General features: G+C 44.6%; 2 protein-coding genes across 2 annotated transcripts; both read right to left on the bottom strand.

Annotated features, from left to right (window-relative positions):
- Nucleotides 1-3624: 3624 nt before the first annotated feature.
- On the bottom strand, nucleotides 3625-10820 carry LOC120019307 (inverted formin-2-like). The gene is made up of 15 exons (XM_038962607.1): nucleotides 10668-10820; nucleotides 10449-10581; nucleotides 9522-10337; nucleotides 9244-9383; nucleotides 9043-9104; nucleotides 8836-8938; nucleotides 8579-8664; nucleotides 8385-8485; nucleotides 8203-8273; nucleotides 7903-8081; nucleotides 7654-7777; nucleotides 7336-7500; nucleotides 7004-7106; nucleotides 5852-6007; nucleotides 3625-5409 (listed from the first exon to the last, which is right to left on the bottom strand). The coding sequence occupies exons 1-15, from the start codon at nucleotides 10818-10820 to the stop codon at nucleotides 4856-4858; spliced, it is 2946 nt and encodes a 981-aa protein (XP_038818535.1). The 3' UTR covers nucleotides 3625-4855.
- Nucleotides 10821-10972: 152 nt separating this feature from the next.
- On the bottom strand, nucleotides 10973-14794 carry LOC120019019 (inverted formin-2-like). Its single transcript, XM_038962207.1, has 4 exons — nucleotides 14391-14794; nucleotides 14171-14286; nucleotides 13735-13894; nucleotides 10973-11010 (listed from the first exon to the last, which is right to left on the bottom strand). The coding sequence occupies exons 1-4, from the start codon at nucleotides 14785-14787 to the stop codon at nucleotides 10973-10975; spliced, it is 711 nt and encodes a 236-aa protein (XP_038818135.1). The 5' UTR covers nucleotides 14788-14794.
- Between the last annotated feature and the right edge of the window lie 4843 nt (nucleotides 14795-19637).

The raw sequence follows: 19637 nt of genomic DNA, 5'->3' as shown, positions 1-19637 counted from the left end.
ACGAAGATAATTGCAGTGACAGAGAGAGCGTACTTAATACTTAAGGTAAGGGATATAATTTGCTCTGCATCTTCCAACAGCGACAAGTCTGCTCTGGTGCATGATTGTATTAGCAGCGTGGCAGTTTTCCCAGTCTGGTGTATGTAACTGGCTATAATAGCAACCAAGGACGTTCACTAGCTTATTTGTGCTCTGATTACACGCAAGTGTCCAGGTCAGCAGTTTACACAGATGACTTCAGCCATATAAAAAAACCTTCCATTACAAAATATACCAAGCTAGATACCTTCCTTTTGCTTCTCATGCAACTGGTGTAGCTAGCTGCTGCTGTTGCAAAGCAACCGAGTATATCCTGTTTTAGAACTGAGATTTAGCTGAAAAGATGTTAGCATTGTCAGAAATACTACAAAAGCAAGCACATCATTGGTTTATATTGGGCAGAAATGTGCACGTGATAGTGGTAAATTGTGAACGTAATAAAAACTTCAAACTTATTCAGTTCAAATGGATCTAAGTCTAATGGTTGGTTACCTTCTGGACACTGTTTCCTAAATTTAAACCGACGTCTAGAATTTAAGATACATTTGGGCAAAAACATTCTGACAACCCTCATGCTAAAGACACTAAAAAAAATCTGGTATAGCGGCCACAAATAAGGGGTTAAATACATGTACAAAAAATAAAATCCCTGCTCTTTCTTTTATCCATGGACTATTTGTATGGGCTAATAGCAGTATGACAAAATACAAATTCAAATCATTTTTGTAATTTTTTTTTTTTATACTTTAAGGGGTCTTAAAATTCCAAAATCAAATGGCAAAAATGATCCTTGGTATGACCTACTTAATGAAGCCGGTGACTGGTGTGGTAAACTCCAATGCCATCAGATGAATCCTGGAACATACTCCAGTCTTTTTGCTTGTAAGCAGGAATCAGGAGGATAGAGTTATGGTCAGAATTGCCAAATGGAGGGTGAGGGAGAGCTTTGTATGAGTCTGTGTGGAGTAAAAGTGATCTAGAGTTTTTTTCTCCCCTATAGTTGCACAGGTAACATGCTAGTAGAAATTAGGTATAACGGATTTCAGTTTTCCTGCGTTAAAAATAGTAGGAGCGCTACCTCTAGAGCATTTTGTTGTTGGCTCATGGCCCTATATAGCTCGTTGAGTGCGGTCTTAGTGCCAGCATCGGTTTGTGGTGGCAAATACACAGCTACGAAAAATAGATGAAAATATTATTTACCAAGAGTTGTCTACAGCTTATCATGAGGTATTCTAACTCGGAGCAGAACCTCAAGTCTTCATTAACAGAGATCGAGCACCAGCTGTTAACAAAAAGAGACACCTCCGCCCTTGAGTTTACGAGACCCTGCAGTTCAGCTCAGTCCTTGCATAGAAAAAAACAGCTACATTTACAGTGCATTCGGAAAGTATTCATACCCCTTCACTTTCTCCACATTTTGTTACATTACAGCATTATTCTAAAATAGATTAAACTGGCAGCGATTACAGCCTCAAGTCTTCTTGGGTATGACACTACAAGCTTGGCACACCTGTATTTGGGGCATTTCTACCATTCTTCCCTGCATATCCTCTCAAGCTCTGTCAGGTTGCATGGGGAGTGTCGCTGCACAGCTATTTTCAGGTCTCTCCAGAGATGATAGATCGGGTTCAAGCCCAGGCTCTGGCTGGGCCACTCAAGGATATTCAGAGACTTGTCCCGAAGCCACTCTTGCATTGTATTGGCTGTGTGCTTAGGGTCCGTTCATCTTTCCCTATCCTGACTAGTCTCCCAGTCCCTGCTGCGGAGAAACATCCACACAGCATGCACCCACCACCATGCTTGACAGTAGGGATAGTGCCAGGAAGCTTGGCATTCAGGCCAAAAAGAGTTCAATCATGGTTTCATCAGACCAGAGAATATTGTTTCCTTTAAGCAAGCAAAGCGGGCTGTTATGTGCCTTTCACTGGGGAGTGGCTACCGTCTAGCCACTCTACCATAAAGGCCTGATTGGTGGAGTGCTGCAGAGATGGTTTTCCATCTGGAAGGTTCACCCATCTCCAGAGGAACTGTCATCAGAGTGACCATCGGGTTCTTGGTCACCTCTCCGACCAAGGCCCTTCTCCCCCGATTGCTCAGTTTGCTTAGCTCTAGGAAGAGTCTTGGTGGTTCCAAACTTCTTCCATTTAAGAATGATGAGGCCACGGTGTTCTTGGGGGAATTCCAAGCTGCATAAATGTTGAGGTACCCTTCCCCAGATCTGTGCCTCAACACAATCCTTTCTCAGAGCTCTACGGACAAATCCTTCTACCTCATGGCTTGGTTTTTGCTCTGACATGCACTATATAGACAGGTGTGTGCCTTTTCAAATGTCCAATCAATTGAATTTACCCCAGGTGGACTCCAATCAAGTTGTAGAACCATTTGAGCTCAATTTCAAGTCTCATAGCAAATGGTCTGAATACTTAAGTAAATAAGGTATCGGTTTTTATTTTGAATACTTTGTCATTATGGGGTAGTGTGTAGATTGATAAAAATATATATATTTAATACTAAATATATATTTAAAATAATAATTTTAGAATAAGGCTGTAACGTAACAAAAATGTGGAGAAAGTCAAGGCGTCTGAATACTAACCATGTCCTCGTTGGTTAATATACTGTGAGGCATATGATATTACACTTCTTCAGGTCCCGTTGACAGGATAGTCTCGAACTGAGCTTAGTTTATTCTCCAGTGATTGTACATTCACCAATAGAACAGAGGGTAGAGACGGTTTATTTACTCCCGCCGTAGTTTCATCAAGGTGCCCCCACGTTGGCGTCTTTTCCACTTCTGAGTGTCGGGGATTAGGGCCTGGTCCCGGGTGACCAGTATGTCCTGCACGGATGAGTCATTGAAGTAGAATTCTTCATCCAGTTCGAGGTTAATGAATGCTGTTCTGATGTCCAGAAGCGATTTTCAGTCAAAGGAAACATCACGTAAAAAAAAAAATGTCAGCGCAAAACAAACACACTAAATTGCATAATTGGTCAAGAGCCTGTAAAACGGCCACTATACATCCCAGCACCATTCAATTTGTCAGCTCATATAACTCCTCTGTGATAAAATAATGAAAATTGGGTGGAAGGGCCAGAAGGATAGCTATGTATCAAACTGGTAAATATTCTTAGGCAAACAACCCAAACATTAATTGGAAGTCAGGTGAACTACCGTTCTGTGGTGTGGGGAAATGCGTCAACAAGTGAGATAAGGCTTCAGATTGCACAGAAAAAAAGCAGAAAGGATTTTTCTAAGGCGGTGATATGATTATTCTGTTGTAGTTATGCAATGTTCTTAAGTGGTCAGCAATCGACAAGATAATAAAGTGAGCACCCTTTTTTTATTATGGCCAAAATCCATTCACTGCAGGATTCAGTTGGTAAGAGAGACATTCAGTCAATACAAAGAATAGGATATCGACCATCCATGTCTTACACCAGCAGAGAAATAAGCAAAACATTTAGATTCAAAGCGGAAAAAAATTGAGAAACCAGAAATCTTTCAATAAATAATTTCAAGGAATACTTTAGAACCACTTGAAAATAGATTGCGATGTTGTGCACGACTATGGTAGATGACTGAACCAACCTCTTTTCAGAGGTATATTGTTTTTCATATATTATGGTATGTTTGTAACAGCGTGTTATTTGTGAAAATTGGATTGTATTTTAAAGTTTGTTAAGGACTCTTGGAAGATTAGTCCAAATGAGGACCAAAAGAGATCCTAATAAAATCTAAATCAATCAAGGAAAGTGCATTTAAAAAGCGCATTGAGAGTAATGTTTTACACCCATTGCATCCTGTGTATGAGGCAAAAACATTTAAACTTGAGAGCCATAGCCGCTTGCTCGGTGCACTCTGCACACTGGCTGTTAGAAGAGATCCATAGACCCCACACCTAACATGAAGTGATGTCATCTTTAGGGGACATCTGATTGTAACATCCCTTGCAGTGACAAAGATTTACAGCACACCATCAAACTACTTTCTTGACATGTTCATCATAAAAAAAGAAATGGAGAAAATCAGTAGTTTACAGTACTAGTAAGTTGGTGTTAACATCAAATGCAACATTTATAGAGGCAATGTTCTTTGACAAAATGTAAAATCCACAAAAAGTTACTCAAACCAAGTGAATCAACACTGACATGACCCACAAAAACCACTGGCCCAGATCTGATCTCTATGTGTGTTGGTAGGGAGAACATGCAGAGTTCTGCTGAGGTCCAGAGTTTGGCTGAGGTCCCGCAATGTTCAGTGAGTCGGTATGCGTTTCGTCAGGAGCGAGGGGTATCACATCTCCCATCATAAGGGCACCTCATGTACTAGGGGGATCCAATGATGGCAAGCCTATGAATCTCCAACCACCCAGTACTAGCTGACAGACAATATACAACCACCAAAAAGCCCCTGGAAGTCAACCATAAAGCACCAACAGGAAGCCAGCCAGGCTAACCATACCTCAGACATGGAAGAGAGCTCAAGCAGGAACAGTAACTGCAAATAGCTTCAGAAAGGTCAAGGGAGGAAAGGGGAGGGATGTGCAGGATGGCCAAGACGCAGAATAGACAGCAAACCAGTGAAACAGGACCCTTAAATCACCAAGGATCTAGTGAGATCCATGCAAGCTTAGTGGATGGTGTTTCTGATAGCCTGAAAGAAGGAGAACTCCCTCATTGTAACACACACACCTTTTTAAGTTTAGTGTGGTCTTTTCCTTTGCGCTTGGCTGTTTTTAGAGAATTAAAGACAAGAAACAATGTTTTTCTTACAGGCCTAAAAAAACATGAAATCAAGATATGTTCCCAAGCATGGTTAATTTTCTAACGAGATGAGGTTAGTTTTGAATACATTACCTTTGCCATGTCTCTTAGTACTCCCCCGTTTCTGTGCCTGTTTGGACTCCGCGTTGACATCAGCTGTGGTTGAGGGGGACTCTGATGATTGAGTCTCCTCTAACCCATTTCCATCAGCTCCACTCTCCCTGTTCCCATCGGTCTCTGCATCTCTGCTCTTTGGACCATCCCCAGCAGCTGAGAATGCATTCCTGTTCACATTCTCAACCTTGGATTCAGCGGCCTTAAACCCCTCTCCCTCTGGGGACTCCTTGAGCTGGCGGTCAGTAGAGGAATCCATCCCAGGGTTGAGGTCTTCACTCTGGATGTGATCCTTGGTGGTGGTATGAAGGTCTGAGGGGCCTGATGTTTTGGGTGAACTCGACTGAAGTGAGGGGTCTGTGGGGAGGCCGGAGGAGGACTCCCCTACGACCGGATCTCCGCCTTGTTGTCCTAGGTCAATGGGTGAAGTCACCTTTTCAACTTTCTCTTTGGCATCTATAGCAGATGTTCCCTTAAGCATGGTGCCCTGTTCTAGGGGAGAAGAGAAAGGAAAAAGATTAATTAAAGACTGACATAAAGCATGCTTAACTACAGTTACCTCCTTTACAAACCTCCTCTACATTCAACCCTTTTAGATCTACAAGTGCCTAGGGGTTAGAGGTAAGGGAGTGATACTGGTAGGGCTGTGATGATACCAGTATCAAAATATTTTTTCCCATGGCAAAAATGAAAACACGAATTAGAACAAACTCTTTGGTCCTTTAAAATCCTCCTGTTTGTAAAATATTGGGTGCTAAAAGTTGGAAAATAAATACATGTGACTGGATAACATGATGTTTGTTTCCAACATTAGTATCGCGATACTGGTATCGTCCCAGCCCAAGTTACTGGACAGGGCCTTAATAATATACTGCATTTCAGAACAGCCATGGGCAGCAGCAGAATCAATGACCGGTGCCATCTTCATACTCACCACCAGGCTGACTGCTGTCCCCTTTCTTGTCCGCAGAAGGCAGGCTGGTCCTGTCGGCCTGGTGCTTGGTCTTCCTCAGCGCATAGCCCTTCCTGATGTCAGACAGCAGGTGGTCAATGATGCAGCCCTCCTCCTGGACCGGGGGGGCTTTACGAACTGGGGGTGAGAAAGAGGGTGAATCTCCAAACAGTCCACCAGTGATACATGCAATGTTCTGGTAGTGTGTTTGAATTTGCACTGGTCAACCATCAGGTGTCGACCGTCCTCGAAAGCGCCATTATTTACTAGTCTCCTTTCCTTCATCTGCACTGAGCGACAAAAGGCTGGATAGTTAAAAGCAAAGAAAGTCTTGTGTGAGCAATGATTTCACTTCCCCAGTTCTTCTAGATCAGTGCAGATGAAGGAGAGGACAAGGAAAGGGATCTTCTGAAGAGTATCAAGACAGTCAGGCAGAAACCCTTTCAAAAGCCATCTGATGTTGGTAATGGGACACTAGAGTCGTGACTAGTTACCAGGGAGTAGAGCTCTGCTACCAGACGGGCCCTGACATTATAGGGTTAGGGCCAGGTAGGGCCTGTTTTTTTATTTTATAACTAGGGTACGGGTAGGGCTCAGGTATCACTAAATTGATCATTAACATTTTGAAGCTGAGCCATTTGCTCATGCTCTGCTGCACAATACATATCATGGTGTCAGAAGTGCTTCAATGTTGTCAAATATAAGACCTGATCATTGTACGAGTCCACATGAAAGATTATTTTACTGAAAATAATGGTCCTTGAGTTGACTTAGTTTAGAGTGATGAAAAGTAGCTAGTTTACAATCAACTGCTCTCTGTCTCATCATTGAACAGAGGCTTTGCTATGGATACTCACACTAGCAGAGGCATGCACAGCGTAGAGTGCATGCAGTGCGAGCAGCACAGAGAGCAAGGGACAGAGAGTAGCAGCTAATGGATACTAACGAGGCAGTTCTTTCTGATTCGGGCAGGACTGGGCCTTAAATTTGGCAGAAGCAATTGGACCTGGGTAGGGTGGAGCCTGAGCATCGTGGGCATGGGTAGGCTTTAAAATAATGCCTGTGCAGGGCTCTACCAGGGATGGCCATGAGGTAACACTGTTATTTGGAGTGTTGGCTGTCAGTTATACTTACTTATCTTCCTGTTCTCCCCCCTTGGTCTCTTGGAATCCTCCTCTTCCTGCTGTTTCTTCCTCTTCTCAGCCTTAATCGCTTGCTCTCGGCGGGTCTGATTGTCCTACGATGAAAATAAAAATGAAAAAAAGCAAGAGAAAACACAGTAGCACAGGTGTCCACAATGCAAATGTGAAACCATAGCAATGTGGTATTTAGTCTCTAAACAAAACTTGGGGACCTACACAGTCCAAAGTTATGGCCAAGTTTTTGGAATAAATGCATGAATTGAATGGTTTTATATAGGAAAGTCAATAGATGCAAAGTGTTCATTAGTTATTTGTTTCTCTCACCTTGAGAGCTTTGATGAAGAGTCCCCTGAAGGAATGTAAAGTGCTGAACAAGTCCTCCAGGGACAGACGGGATGAGTCCTCACACAGATACTGTGCCAGATTCTCCTTCTTCCTGTCGATGGAGGCAAACCTCGCCTCCAGCTCCCTGCAGGCCTCCTGGCTTCCCTAGAGTAGACAGCCAATTCATGGGGATGTATTTAGTTATGATCTGGCAACCGACCTGATGACATGCTAATCTCTGACACCATTAAAGGGGAGCTTGTGTGAAACCACAAAGTCACCTGCTCTCTGGTCGTGAGGAGAGGTATAGCAACCCACCTGTATGGCAGTGAGATATTGCTCCTTGATGGCCTCCACAGAGGAGGAAGCCACCTTCTTCTCTGAATCTTTCAACCGCTTGATGAGCAAGCTCGCCTCTGACTGGATAGACTCCAAATTCACACTGTGGAAGGAAATTATAAACTTGGTAAGATTAGCATAGCCTCCTGTGTAAAGCTTTGATTACTCTACAATGTTTTGGCATCACTGAAAAATTGCAACAGTTGTATACAGCTTTTTTTCCATTACCGAGCAGCCTTCTCACAGATCTCTAGATCATCTGGAAGGTTCAACAGGTCATTATGGTTCTGCTCAGCCTCCTCTAGGATGTGGTGGAGCAGCGTGATGCGACTTTTATTGGCCTTAGTTTCAGTGAGTTTCAACAGTGTGCTGATCTTGAAGCCCTCAGCGTTCCCCGTGTGGCTTCCCTGTAGAACAAAGTTAGACAGACCCGCGTCAGGAGTCATCGTTCTCTCACTAAAAACGTTGTTGCGAGACCATATTTTGTGTGTTTGGTTATATGTATTGTATGGCATTACGGATTCTTACGTAGTTGAGGAAGTTTCCAACGTCCAGAATGAGCATGCAGAAGCTTGGCAGTCGAGTGCTCACTCTCAGACCTTGCAGGATAGAAATAATAACCCATTAAAGAGAATAAAATAAAAAGGATGTTTAATTAGCGGTCGGGGAGGTGAAGGTGGTAGAGCCGCTAGCCTGGTGCCTCGACTTACTCTCACAGGCCTCGTCCAGCAGCTTAACTTTAGGCTGCATCATCTGTAACACTGAGCTGATCTCCTCACACAGCAACATGCACTCGATCCTCAGGGCGTAGCTGGGGGTAAAACACATACACGCGACCAAGGTCAACATCCAGGGTGAATCAGTCCTAGCTCATTGAATGCTGTCAAGCTGTGAAGAACTTTACCATGGAACAGCTAGGAGCTGGAGATAAAACTGGTCCACACCAGCTAACTTCTCCCGCTCTCCCTGGTAGGACTTCAGGTTCTCAATCTGAGTGGCGGAAATAATATCACTTTTCTATGACCATAAACTGACAAACATTTGGTTTCCAACACTACTGTACATCTATCAAAAATGAAAATGTATTTAGATCTAAAAACACAGTATAGCCACTTCGGCTTAACCATTAACTTGGCAGGGGTTCCTGTGGCCGGCACACACCTCATGCTTCTCTGGCTGTAGCTTTTGCAGCTGTTTCAGCACCTCCACATCAAACTTGGACCGGTCACCTTTTTGAATCATGGCCACAAAGTCCTTATGTGAGCTGGTAGGGGACACATGTATTTTTAACTCTCCTACTGTAAATAGTCTTAAGGTGCTTCCTCTACTAAGGTTCTCCTTCATATTTCCTTCTCTGAAAATACTCACCATCTGAATTGTTTCAAGAATATGTTCAGGTTAAGATTTTTTTTGGCATCGATGAAAGAAATCTGTAGATGGAGAAAAAGCATGAAGCTTGAAAATAAAACAGGGGATGGGTTAAGGAAAATGACAACGATAGCAGCGGAGAGCGTAAGATTAGAAGACCATTTCAAAGACTACGATGAGATAGGGTAAGACCACATCTACCTCTTTGGGCTCCTGTTTGACTGCAGGGGTGCCGCCTTTGGCTTTTGAGTCAATCACTGGCAGACAGAAGAGCGCCTCAATACTGGAGTAGTCAGGCTCCAGAGAATCTACCTGTACTGAGGTCCACATGGAGTGACTATCTTTAGCAAGAGAAAATAATGGACAGTGTTTTAATTGCGACTTATAAATTACAGTCTGAATTTATCCAATGGGCACTTATCAGGGTCAGCTGTATGTGTCAGTTTAATTCAAAGGTGACAATCTGACAGGTCCCTTACCAGTCACCACTCTGGATGGCAGCTTCTGCCAGTTGAGCTTCTTCATGCGCAGTGTGGGGCAGCGGCCCGCTTTGGGTGAAGAGGCGTAGCAGGATCGACCCTGCATCTGCACACTCTGGGCCACTATAATGTCATTGCCACCAAGGGGAGGCGGAGGACCCATCATCAGGGGTGGGGGAAGCGGTGGACCCATCATGCCAGGCAGGGGTGGGGGAGGCGGTGGACCCATCATGCCAGGCAGGGGTGGGGGAGGCGGTGGACCAATCATGCCAGGCAGGGGTGGGGGAGGCGGTGGACCCATCATGCCAGGCAGGGGTGGGGGAAGCGGTGGACCCATCATGCCAGGCAGGGGTGGGGGAGGCGGTGGACCCATCATGCCAGGCAGGGGTGGGGGAGGCGGTGGACCCATCATGCCAGGCAGGGGTGGGGGAGGCGGTGGACCCATCATGCCAGGCAGGGGTGGGGGAAGCGGTGGACCCATCATGCCAGGCAGGGGTGGGGGAAGCGGTGGACCTCCATGCCCCATCCCTAGTAGAGGTGGTGGCGGAGGAGGGAGGCCAGGGGGAGGCATCCCAGAGAAGCCAGGAAGTGGTGGGACAAAAGTTCTCATGCTTGGTAGGGGTGGTGGTAGATGAGGAGGAGGTGCAGTGGCAACAGGGGCAGTAGATTCTTTAATGAGGACATCTGATAGACCTGATAGACAGATTGACCGATCAATCTGAACGCCCCGGTCTGTGGTCTTGACCTTAGGTGACCCTTGCTGACCCTTGGAGAACACCAGACGTTCCATCAGGCGCTTGGTGGAATCGACTTCAGCTAAAGAACACACACGCACAGACAAAGTAAGCGTGACCTAAACCAGCCATAACATGTCAGCGTACACGGCCACACAATGGACCATGAGAAGGTGATTGATGTGGGACTCACGGTCCTGTGCCAGCAAAGTAGCGCGGTCAGCCAGGGCCTCCAAGGCCAGCCACACCTCACTCTGCTCCGGCCCTACCAACAACAGAGCCTGCAGGATAGACAGCAGCTGCACCGATGCAGGGGTGCTACTCAACTGTAGTGAGGGGGAGAGAAAGTTATATTATTTGTATTATCTGCTGTGGATTTCCATTTACAAATAGACTCTTTATTGGTGCTTACTTTGGTGAAGAGTGTGGTGAAGACTTCCTGGTGACTGCTCATATCGATGCCTCCGTACACCCTCTCCATCTCCTCCTCATCCTCTGCCATGGTATCCTCAAAGGCATCACACTGGATGTTCAGGTCCACATCCTCAGTCTCTCTGTAACACATACAAATATGTATTTCCACAGGATAAAACAAGTCGCAGTGTGAAAGAAAATGTGCAGTGCAGAACAAAGCATTTGCTAATTTACAAAAAGTTCAGATGCGTGAAATATTTGAAATGAATCCAAAATCATGGAAAAAAAGAAGAGAGACTCAACTTACCTAAGTTTTGGAAGTAATTGTAGTAATTGAAGCCCTGGGAGACAAAGAATGGCACAGCTAAGTTCAACCAGTAACCAGTTTGACATGTCCATCTCCACTTCCTGTATTCAAGTCATTGCTTATAACGATTGCAATATCTAAATCGTCATGATTTATTTTTGCAACATATGTAACACCACACCAAGTAAGCACTGGTGTGGTACTTATTGATAGTAGTAATCAATTTGTGCAAGGTTGATCTTTAAAGCTAGAGTCCTTAATTCAAACAAAAATAAAGCTTTTGGTAAAAAGCTGAGGATGGGCCTGGAGAACTGTAACCACAAAAATTCATAGAGCTATGGATGCAGAAACTGACCATCCATGATAACAAAATTATGATTTTAACCATGTTGAGGCTATACAGTGTTTGACAAACATTGGTGTAAAACAAGCTTATATTTTGGGTTCTGATGGGGTACGACAGTTAAACTAAGCTATATTCTTCAAGAATCAAATGGGTATATATATATATATATATATATATATAAATCATTATTAAGTCCAAAAATGTATGTAGCAACTACGGATCCTAGCTTGTAAGAGACACTCCTTAAGCCTCTCCTTGACTGTTTCCACGTCAATTAGACATACAGTACCAGTCAAAAGTATGGACACCTACTCATTCAAGGGTTTTTCCAATTATATTTTCTACATTGTAGAATAAGTGAAGACATCAAAACTCTGAAATGAAACATATAGAATCATGTAGTAACTTTTTTTTTTGTGTTAAATCAAAATATATTTGAGATTCTTCAAAATAGCCACCCTTTGACTTGATGACAGCTTTGCACACTTGGCATTCTCTCAACCAGCTTCACCTGGAATGCTTTTCCAACAGTCTTGAAGGAGTTCCGACATATGCTGAGCATTTGTTGGTTGCTTTTCCTTCACTCTGCGGTCCAACTCATCCCAAACCATCTCAATTGGGTTGAGGACGGGTGATGGTGGAGGTCAGGTCATCTGATGGAGCACTCCATCACGCTCATTCTTGGTTAAATAGCCCTTACACGGGCCTCCCGGGTGGCGCAGTGGTCTAAGGCACTGCATCGCAGTGTTAGCTGTGCCACCAGAGACTCTGGGTTCGCGCCCAGGCTCTGTCGCAGCCGGCCGCGACCGGGAGGTCCGTGGGGCAACGCACAATTGGCCTAGCGTCCCTGTCTCATCGCGCACCAGCGACTCCTGTGGCGGGCCGGGCGCAGTGCGCGCTAACTGAGGTGGCCAGGTGCACGGTGTTTCCTCCGACACATTGGTGCGGCTGGCTTCCGGGTTGGAGGCGCGCTGTGTTAAGAAGCAGTGCGGCTTGGTTGGGTTGTGTTTCGAGAGGACGCATGGCTTTCGACCTTCGTCTCTCCCGAGCCCGTACGGGAGTTGTAGCGATGAGACAAGATAGTAATTACTAACAATTGGATACGACGAACTTGGGGAGAAAAGGGAGTAAAATTTAAATATATATTTTTTTTTAAATGTACAAAAATAGCCCTTACACAGCCTGGAGGTGTGTTGGGTCATTGTCCTGATGAAAAACAATTAAGCCCAAACCAGATGGGATGGCATATTACTGCAGAATGCTGTGGTAGCCATGCTGGTTAAGTGTGCCTTGAATTCTAAATAAAATCACAGACAGTGTCACCAGCAAAGCACCCCCACACCATAACACCTCCATGCTTTACGGTGGGAAATACACATGCAGAGATGATCCGTTCACCTACTTGGAGTCTCACAAAGACACAGCGGTTGGAACCAAAAATCTTGAATTTGGACTCAGACTAAAGGACAGATTTCCACCGGTCTAAGGTCCATTGCTCATGTTTCTTGATCCAAGCATGTCATTTGTTATTATTGGTGTCCTTTAGTAGTGGTTTCTTTGCAGCAATTCAACCACGAAGGTCTGATTCACGCGTTCTCCTCTGAACAGTTAATGTTGAGATGTGTCTGCTACTTTAACTCTTCAAAGCATTTATTTGGGCTGCAATTTGAGGCTGCTAACTCTAATGAACGTATCCTCTGCAGCAGAGGAAACTCTTGGTCTACTTTTCCTGTGGCGGTCCTCATGAGAGCCAGTTTCATCATAGCGCTGGATGGTTTTTGCGACTGCACTTGAAGAAACTTTCAAAGTTCTTGAGAAATTCTTCTGGATTGACTGACCTTCATGTGTTAAAGTAATGATTAACTGTCGTTTGTCTTTGCTTATTTGAGCTGTTCTTGCCAAAATATGGACTTGGTCTTTCACCAAATAGGGCTATCTTCTGTATACCAACCCTACCTTGTCACAACAACTGATTGGCTCCAACGCATTAAGGAAAGAAATTACAAATATATTTTTAACAAGGCACACCTGTTAATTGATATGCATTTCAGGTGACTACCTCATGAAGCCGAATGAGAGAATGCCAAGTGTGCAAAGCTGTCAAGTCAAAGGGTGGCTACTTTGAAGAATCAAATATATTTTGATTTGTTTAACACTTTTTTGGTTACTACATGATTCCATAGGTGTTATTTCATAGTTGATGTCTTCACTATTCTACAAAGTAGAAAACAGTAAAAATAAAGAAAAACCCTGGAATGAGTAGTTGAGTCCAAACCTTTGACTGGTACTGTACACATGGCAATTGAAACCTCTCTCAAGAGACAATGAGGGGCTTCATCTCCTATTCACACCAAAACCTGTGTTTCTCTATTACATGAGTTTTGAAAAAGCATGGTTAAGAGGGAGTGATACCGATGAACTCTTTGCGTAGTTTGTCCCTCTTCCTCAGGTCCTCTGCTCCGAAAATGATCACGTTGACCACACTCATGAGGACGACCATGTACGGAACGTTGTCAGTCGCATGCAGCTCATTCATGACGACGCTGAAGCGGTACTGCTGCATATTCACACTCTGTCAGAGACAGTTATAAAGATTACTTATGGTTATCATCCAAAATTCATGACAAGGGAGCAGAAGATGTCTTATCTAAAATAGGTTCTGTCCCTTAGATGAGGGAAAATATATTTCCATAAACCTCCCTTTAATACTTTGCATGAACACATGGGGCATCAATGCTGCTTCAAGCTGACAATTGCTTTGAAAGTGAACAATGACTATAATTATAATTTTTCTATGTACATTTATGATGTTATGCTGTATGAAAAAAGGCTAAAAAGGTTGCCTTACTTTATAGTGCTCCAGGGCATCCATGGCCAGGTGGTGTCCCTGTGGGTTAAACAGGGCGAGGGCCGCCAGCAGCTCAAACACCTGCATCTTTACCATGGTGTTGGACGTGTCCAGGGCTGCCAATCAAAACAGAGATCATGTCCCAACGGACAGACAGACAAGACAAGTTCACCTCCTCCCATGCTCCTTTGCCACCCCGCTTACTAGCCTTCTTTCTCACCTTGTGACAGGGTCCTGACGTATCCCTCATTGTCCAGTATAAAGTGCAGCCCAGCTGAGGAGTTCATCACTGCCTTCACACAGGCCACACAAGTGAGCTGGAGGAGGGCGTCAGCGATGCGGGCACACCCCCGGCCAGAAAGCCTCTGCAGGGCCTCCATCAGCAGATCCAGTCCATTGAGCTCCAGGAACTGCACCATCCATTCCTGGTCACTCCCCTCCAGACGCCTCCGCACCCCTGAGTAGTTGACCACTGTGGGTACCTGTAGCAGTCGTATGCATAGCTCTGGAACTGAGTTCTCCAAGTTGGCCTCCAGGTGAGCATCTCGGTCGGGGGGGCTGCTGGTCAGGTGCTCCTTCAGGGCCCCCCACTTCCCTTTGGATGCCTTGGCTGACATAGCAACCGAAAATAAGGGAGCTAGAGAAAAAGGGTACAATGTTTGGGTTGTGACACGAGTGGAAAACAGACCGACAATAGAAAGAACATTTAAAAATAAGTCTAAATTATGTATTGGTTGGATTCAGAGGAACTACAAAATATGATTGGAAGACACACATGAAAGTTGGGAGGTAGTAAAAGCAGGGTATCCATTTCCAAAAAACACCTGCCTGATAAAAACACCAGTCTCAATGTCAGTGACAAGGCGACTCCGGGATGCTGGCCTTCTAGGCAGAGTTCCTCTGTGTTCTTTTGGCGATCTTAATATTTTATTTTTGTTGGCCAGTCTGAGATATGGCTTTTTCTTTGCAACTCTGCCTAGAAGGCCAGCATCCTGGAGTCGCCTCTTCACTGTTGACGTTGAGACTGGTGTTTTGCTGGTACTGTTTAATGAATCTGCCAGTTGAGGACTTGTGAGGTGTCTGTTTCTCAAACTAGACACTAATGTAATTGTCCTCTTGCTCAGTTGTGCACCGGGGCCTCCCACTCCTCTATCCATTCTGGTTACAACACAGGAGTGATGGTTGCTGATAATGGGCCTTGGTAGATATTCCATGAAAAAAAAATGCATTTTCTAGCTACAAGTCATTAATAATGTCTACACTGTATTTCTGATCAATTTGATGTCATTAAAAAAGAAAAAAATGACAAAGTACTTTTCTTTCAAAAACAAGGACATTTCTAAGTGACCCCAAACTTTTGAACGGTAGTGTAAATACAGCACATTAAGACCTGCTCTTTCCATGACATGGACTGACCAGGTGAAAGCTTTGATCCCTTATTGATGTCACTTGTTAAATCCACTTCCATCAGGGTAGATGAAGGGGATGAGACAAGTTAAAGTAGCATTTAAACCTTGAGACAGATTGTGTATGTGTGCCATTCAGAGGGTGAATTGGCAAGACAAAAGATTTACATGCCTGTGAACAGGGTATGGTAGTCACCAGGCGCACCGTTTTGTCGAGAACTGCAACGCTGCTGGGTTTTTCCACACTCAGTTTGTGTATTAAAAATGGTCCACCAGCCATAGGATAGGAGTTTCCATTACCACACATCACTTGCATTATGCAGTATATTAAAACGTTTTACAAACACATTGACAACAATAATCTGCTCTAGGCAGTAGTAGGGTTGTCACTAGTTACAGCCAAAGTCCTGATTATGGCTAAACCCTGCCCATTTCTACAACTCATCTTCTTAAAATCTGATTTTAAACCAAACCGCTAACCTTGAATTAAAGACCAAAAAGCAATCCCCCCCATGTTGACTTTGTGGCTGTGTTATCAAGTGGAAACCTGCAAGAAGCTCGTGGAGTGATGCGGTACCTGTTGTGATTGGTCAAGATGTCACAAGGCAGTGGACCGCTCATGGTCCCTTGACACCTCTCCCAAAGCACCGGTTAGATGTCAATGTCATCATTCAGCAAAATGCCTGTCACAGTCAGTATAGCACAGAGCAAATATGGATTATCAGAACTTCTTCCGAAAGGGAAGCAAAAAAAGCAGGTTGAGCACGAGCAGGCAGCTGTGAATGTGGTGGAAGGGGTAGAACCAGAAAATCAATGTGCAGCAGGAGCAGCAGCAGTTACTGCAAAGTCAGTGGTAGCTAACACTAGTCTCCATCAGCATACTGGTTGGCTAATGTTAATAAGCTAGCATTAGCGCTCAGCATCCTAAGAGAGCCACTGAACAGGCCGATAAGCAAGTGTGTTTTTCCTGTTGCTCATTAGGGAAAAAACAAGACTTCAGTCTTGGAGGTGTGATTCCTGACTGATTAATGATGTTTATCCCCCATGAGACACTGTGGTGTGAGGTGTTGTCTTATGTAAACAGTCAGAGCTGCTGACCATGTCTATGCTATTGGATAGAGAGCAATCACTGCAGCTGTTCAGCCCATGTTAGTGGGAAAATGGACATCGTCAAATCAAAACCCAACCTTAGAATGTACCCGTTGTGACGCATGGATGTTCCAAACAAGACCGACTTTATGACCACAATTATCCTATTTACACTAGAATAAAACTGACTCATATCAATGCCACAGGCCATTTAAGGGATTTGTTGTTTATTTAAAAGGCAGTCGCTCTTTAAGCTATTGGGTGTCAGTTATTTAACAGTACATTTAGTGAATTGGTAAGCTAAGGACATTGACATAAGTCATGGTATTAGGAAAAGTGTTCATTTCCAGCAAGTGTATTTGATGGGTTTTGTTTCTGTAGCTAGCTTTGCTGGCTAGCTAGCTGAGACAATCTCTTCTGACTGAAGCAAGTATTTTGACAGTGACAGAGTGCCCCCCTGTGGACTGAAGCTGAACTTTACATTAACCCCATTTAAATTTGGCAATGTTGAGGTGGTAGAACTGACTAAATGAAATCATAGAGGTTCGTAGCTTCGCAACCGCAGCACACACACACACTTAAACACACCAACTGAGTAATGGACCGCTGAATGTAAATTCTCTAGCTTCGTTTCCTCTTTTCCATATTTTGTCTCTCTGATAAGCTACCCAGGAAAGGGCTGAAAATAGCCCATATGAATATAAACTCAGCAAAAAAGACATCCCTTTTTCAGGTCCCTGTCTTTCAAAGATAATCCAAATAACTTCACATATCTTCATTGTAAAGGGTTTAAAAACACTGTTTCCCATGCTTGTTCAATGACCCAAACAATTAATGAAGATGCACCTGTGGAACAGTCGTTAAGACACTAACAGCTTACAGACGGTAGGCAATTAAGGTCACAGTTATGAAAACTTAGGACACTAAAGAGGCCTTTCTACTGACTGAAAAACACCAAATGAAAGATGCCCAGGGTCCCTGCTCTTCTGCGTGAACGTGCCTTAGGCATGCTGCAAGGAGGCATGAGGACTGCAGATGTGGCCAGGGCAATAAATTTCAACGTCCGTACTGTGAGACGCCTAAGACAGCACTACAGGGAGACAGGACGGACAGCTGATCATCCTCGCAGTGTACAGGATGGCAACAACATCTGCCATAGTTACACCAGGAACACACAATCCCTCCATCAGTGCCCAGACTTTACACAATAGGCTGGACACAGGGCTTGTAGACCTGTTGTAAGGCAGGTCCTCATCAGACATCACTAGCAACAACGTCACCTATGGGCACAAACCCACCGTCGCTGGACCAGACAGGACTGGCAAAAAGTGCTATTCACTGACAAGTCACGGTTTTGTCTCACATGGGGTGATGGTAGGATTCGCATTTATCGTCGAAGAAATGAGCGTTACACCGAGGCCTGTACTCTGGAGCGGATACGATTTGGAGGTGGAGGGTCCGTCATGGTCTGGGGCAGTGTGTCACAGCATCATCGGGCTGAGCTTGTCGTCATTGCAGGAAAGCTCCACGCTGTGCGTTACAGGGAAGACATCCTCCTCCCTCATGTGGTACCCTTCTTGCAGGCTCATCCTGACATGACCCTCCAGCATGACAATGCCACCAGCCATACTGCTCGTTCTGTGCATGACTTCCTGCAAGACAGGAATGTCAGGGTTCTGCCATGGCCAGCGAAGAGCCCGGATCTCAATCCCATTTAGCACATCTGGGACCTGTTGGATTGGAGGGTGAGAGCTAGGGCCATTCCCCCCAGAAACATCCATGAACTTGCAGGTGCCTTGGTGGAAGTGTGGGGTAACATCTCACAACAAGAACTGGCAATTCTGATGCAGTCCATGAGGAAGAGATGCACTGCAGTACTTAATGCAGCTGGTGGCCACACCAGAAACTGACTGTCACTTTTGATTTAGACCCCCCCTTTGTTCAGGGACACGTTATTCCATTTCTGTTAGTCACATGTTTGTGTAACTTGTTCAGTTAATGTCTCAATTGTTGACTCTTATGTGCATACAAATATTTACACTTGTTAAGTTTGCTGAAAATAAAACAGTTGACAGGGAGAGGATGTTTTTTTTGCTGGGTTTATTTATATATATACTGCTCAAAAAAATAAAGGGAACACTTAAACACAATGTAACTCCAAGTCAATCACACTTCTGTGAAATCAAACTGTCCACTTAGGAAGCAACACTGATTGACAATAAATTTCACATGCTGTTGTGCAAATGGAATAGACAAAAGGTGGAAATTATAGGCAATTAGCAAGACACCCCCAATAAAGGAGTGGTTCTGCAGGTGGTGACCACAGACCACTTCTCAGTTCCTATGCTTCCTGGCTGATGTTTTGGTCACTTTTGAATGCTGGCGGTGCTTTCACTCTAGTGGTAGCATGAGACGGAGTCTACAACCCACACAAGTGGCTCAGGTAGTGCAGCTCATCCAGGATGGCACATCAATGCGAGCTGTGGCAAGAAGGTTTGCTGTGTCTGTCAGCGTAGTGTCCAGAGCATGGAGGCGCTACCAGGAGACAGGCCAGTACATCAGGAGACGTGGAGGAGGCCGTAGGAGGGCAACAACCCAGCAGCAGGACCACTACCTCCACCTTTGTGCAAGGAGGAGCACTGCCAGAGCCCTGCAAAATGACCTCCAGCAGGCCACAAATGTGCATGTGTCAACATATGGTCTCACAAATTCCTGTCAAGATTATCATTAGCCAGCACTTTTGAGAAATGCTAGACCAGCATGACCCTGGCAGAGAGAATCTTCCTTGGGTCATGTGAAATAAGGAACAAGGCTCTTAGCTATGTGATGTGACTTCTAACAGGGCCGTCCACACCAGAGACAATGACTATAAAAAAAGTTATTCTAATTCAAGTAAACAGCAGCATCCATACTACAAATATTGTGAAGGATAGCCATCGTTGGAATCACTGAGCGAATTCTTCCCTCCCCCA

Source organism: Salvelinus namaycush, chromosome 24 (genome assembly GCF_016432855.1).
Source record: "Salvelinus namaycush isolate Seneca chromosome 24, SaNama_1.0, whole genome shotgun sequence".
Classification (NCBI taxonomy): Eukaryota; Metazoa; Chordata; class Actinopteri; order Salmoniformes; family Salmonidae; genus Salvelinus; species Salvelinus namaycush.
The sequence above is the reverse complement of the archived record's forward strand: the minus strand, read 5'-3'. Positions and strand labels throughout refer to the sequence as shown.

Coding starts and splice junctions, on each gene's coding strand:
- LOC120019307 (XM_038962607.1), bottom strand. CDS start 10,820: ATGTGTTACAGAGAGACTGAGGATGTGGACCTGAACATCCAGTGTGAT. Junction 10,582..10,667: donor TCACCACACTCTTCACCAAA/GTAAGCACCAAT, acceptor CCCTCACTACAG/TTGAGTAGCACCCCTGCATC. Junction 8,939..9,042: donor TTCTTGAAACAATTCAGATG/GTGAGTATTTTC, acceptor GTCCCCTACCAG/CTCACATAAGGACTTTGTGG.
- LOC120019019 (XM_038962207.1), bottom strand. CDS start 14,787: ATGTCAGCCAAGGCATCCAAAGGGAAGTGGGGGGCCCTGAAGGAGCAC. Junction 13,895..14,170: donor ATGCCCTGGAGCACTATAAA/GTAAGGCAACCT, acceptor TGTCTCTGACAG/AGTGTGAATATGCAGCAGTA. Junction 11,011..13,734: donor ACTACGCAAAGAGTTCATCG/GTATCACTCCCT, acceptor TTTGTCTCCCAG/GGCTTCAATTACTACAATTA.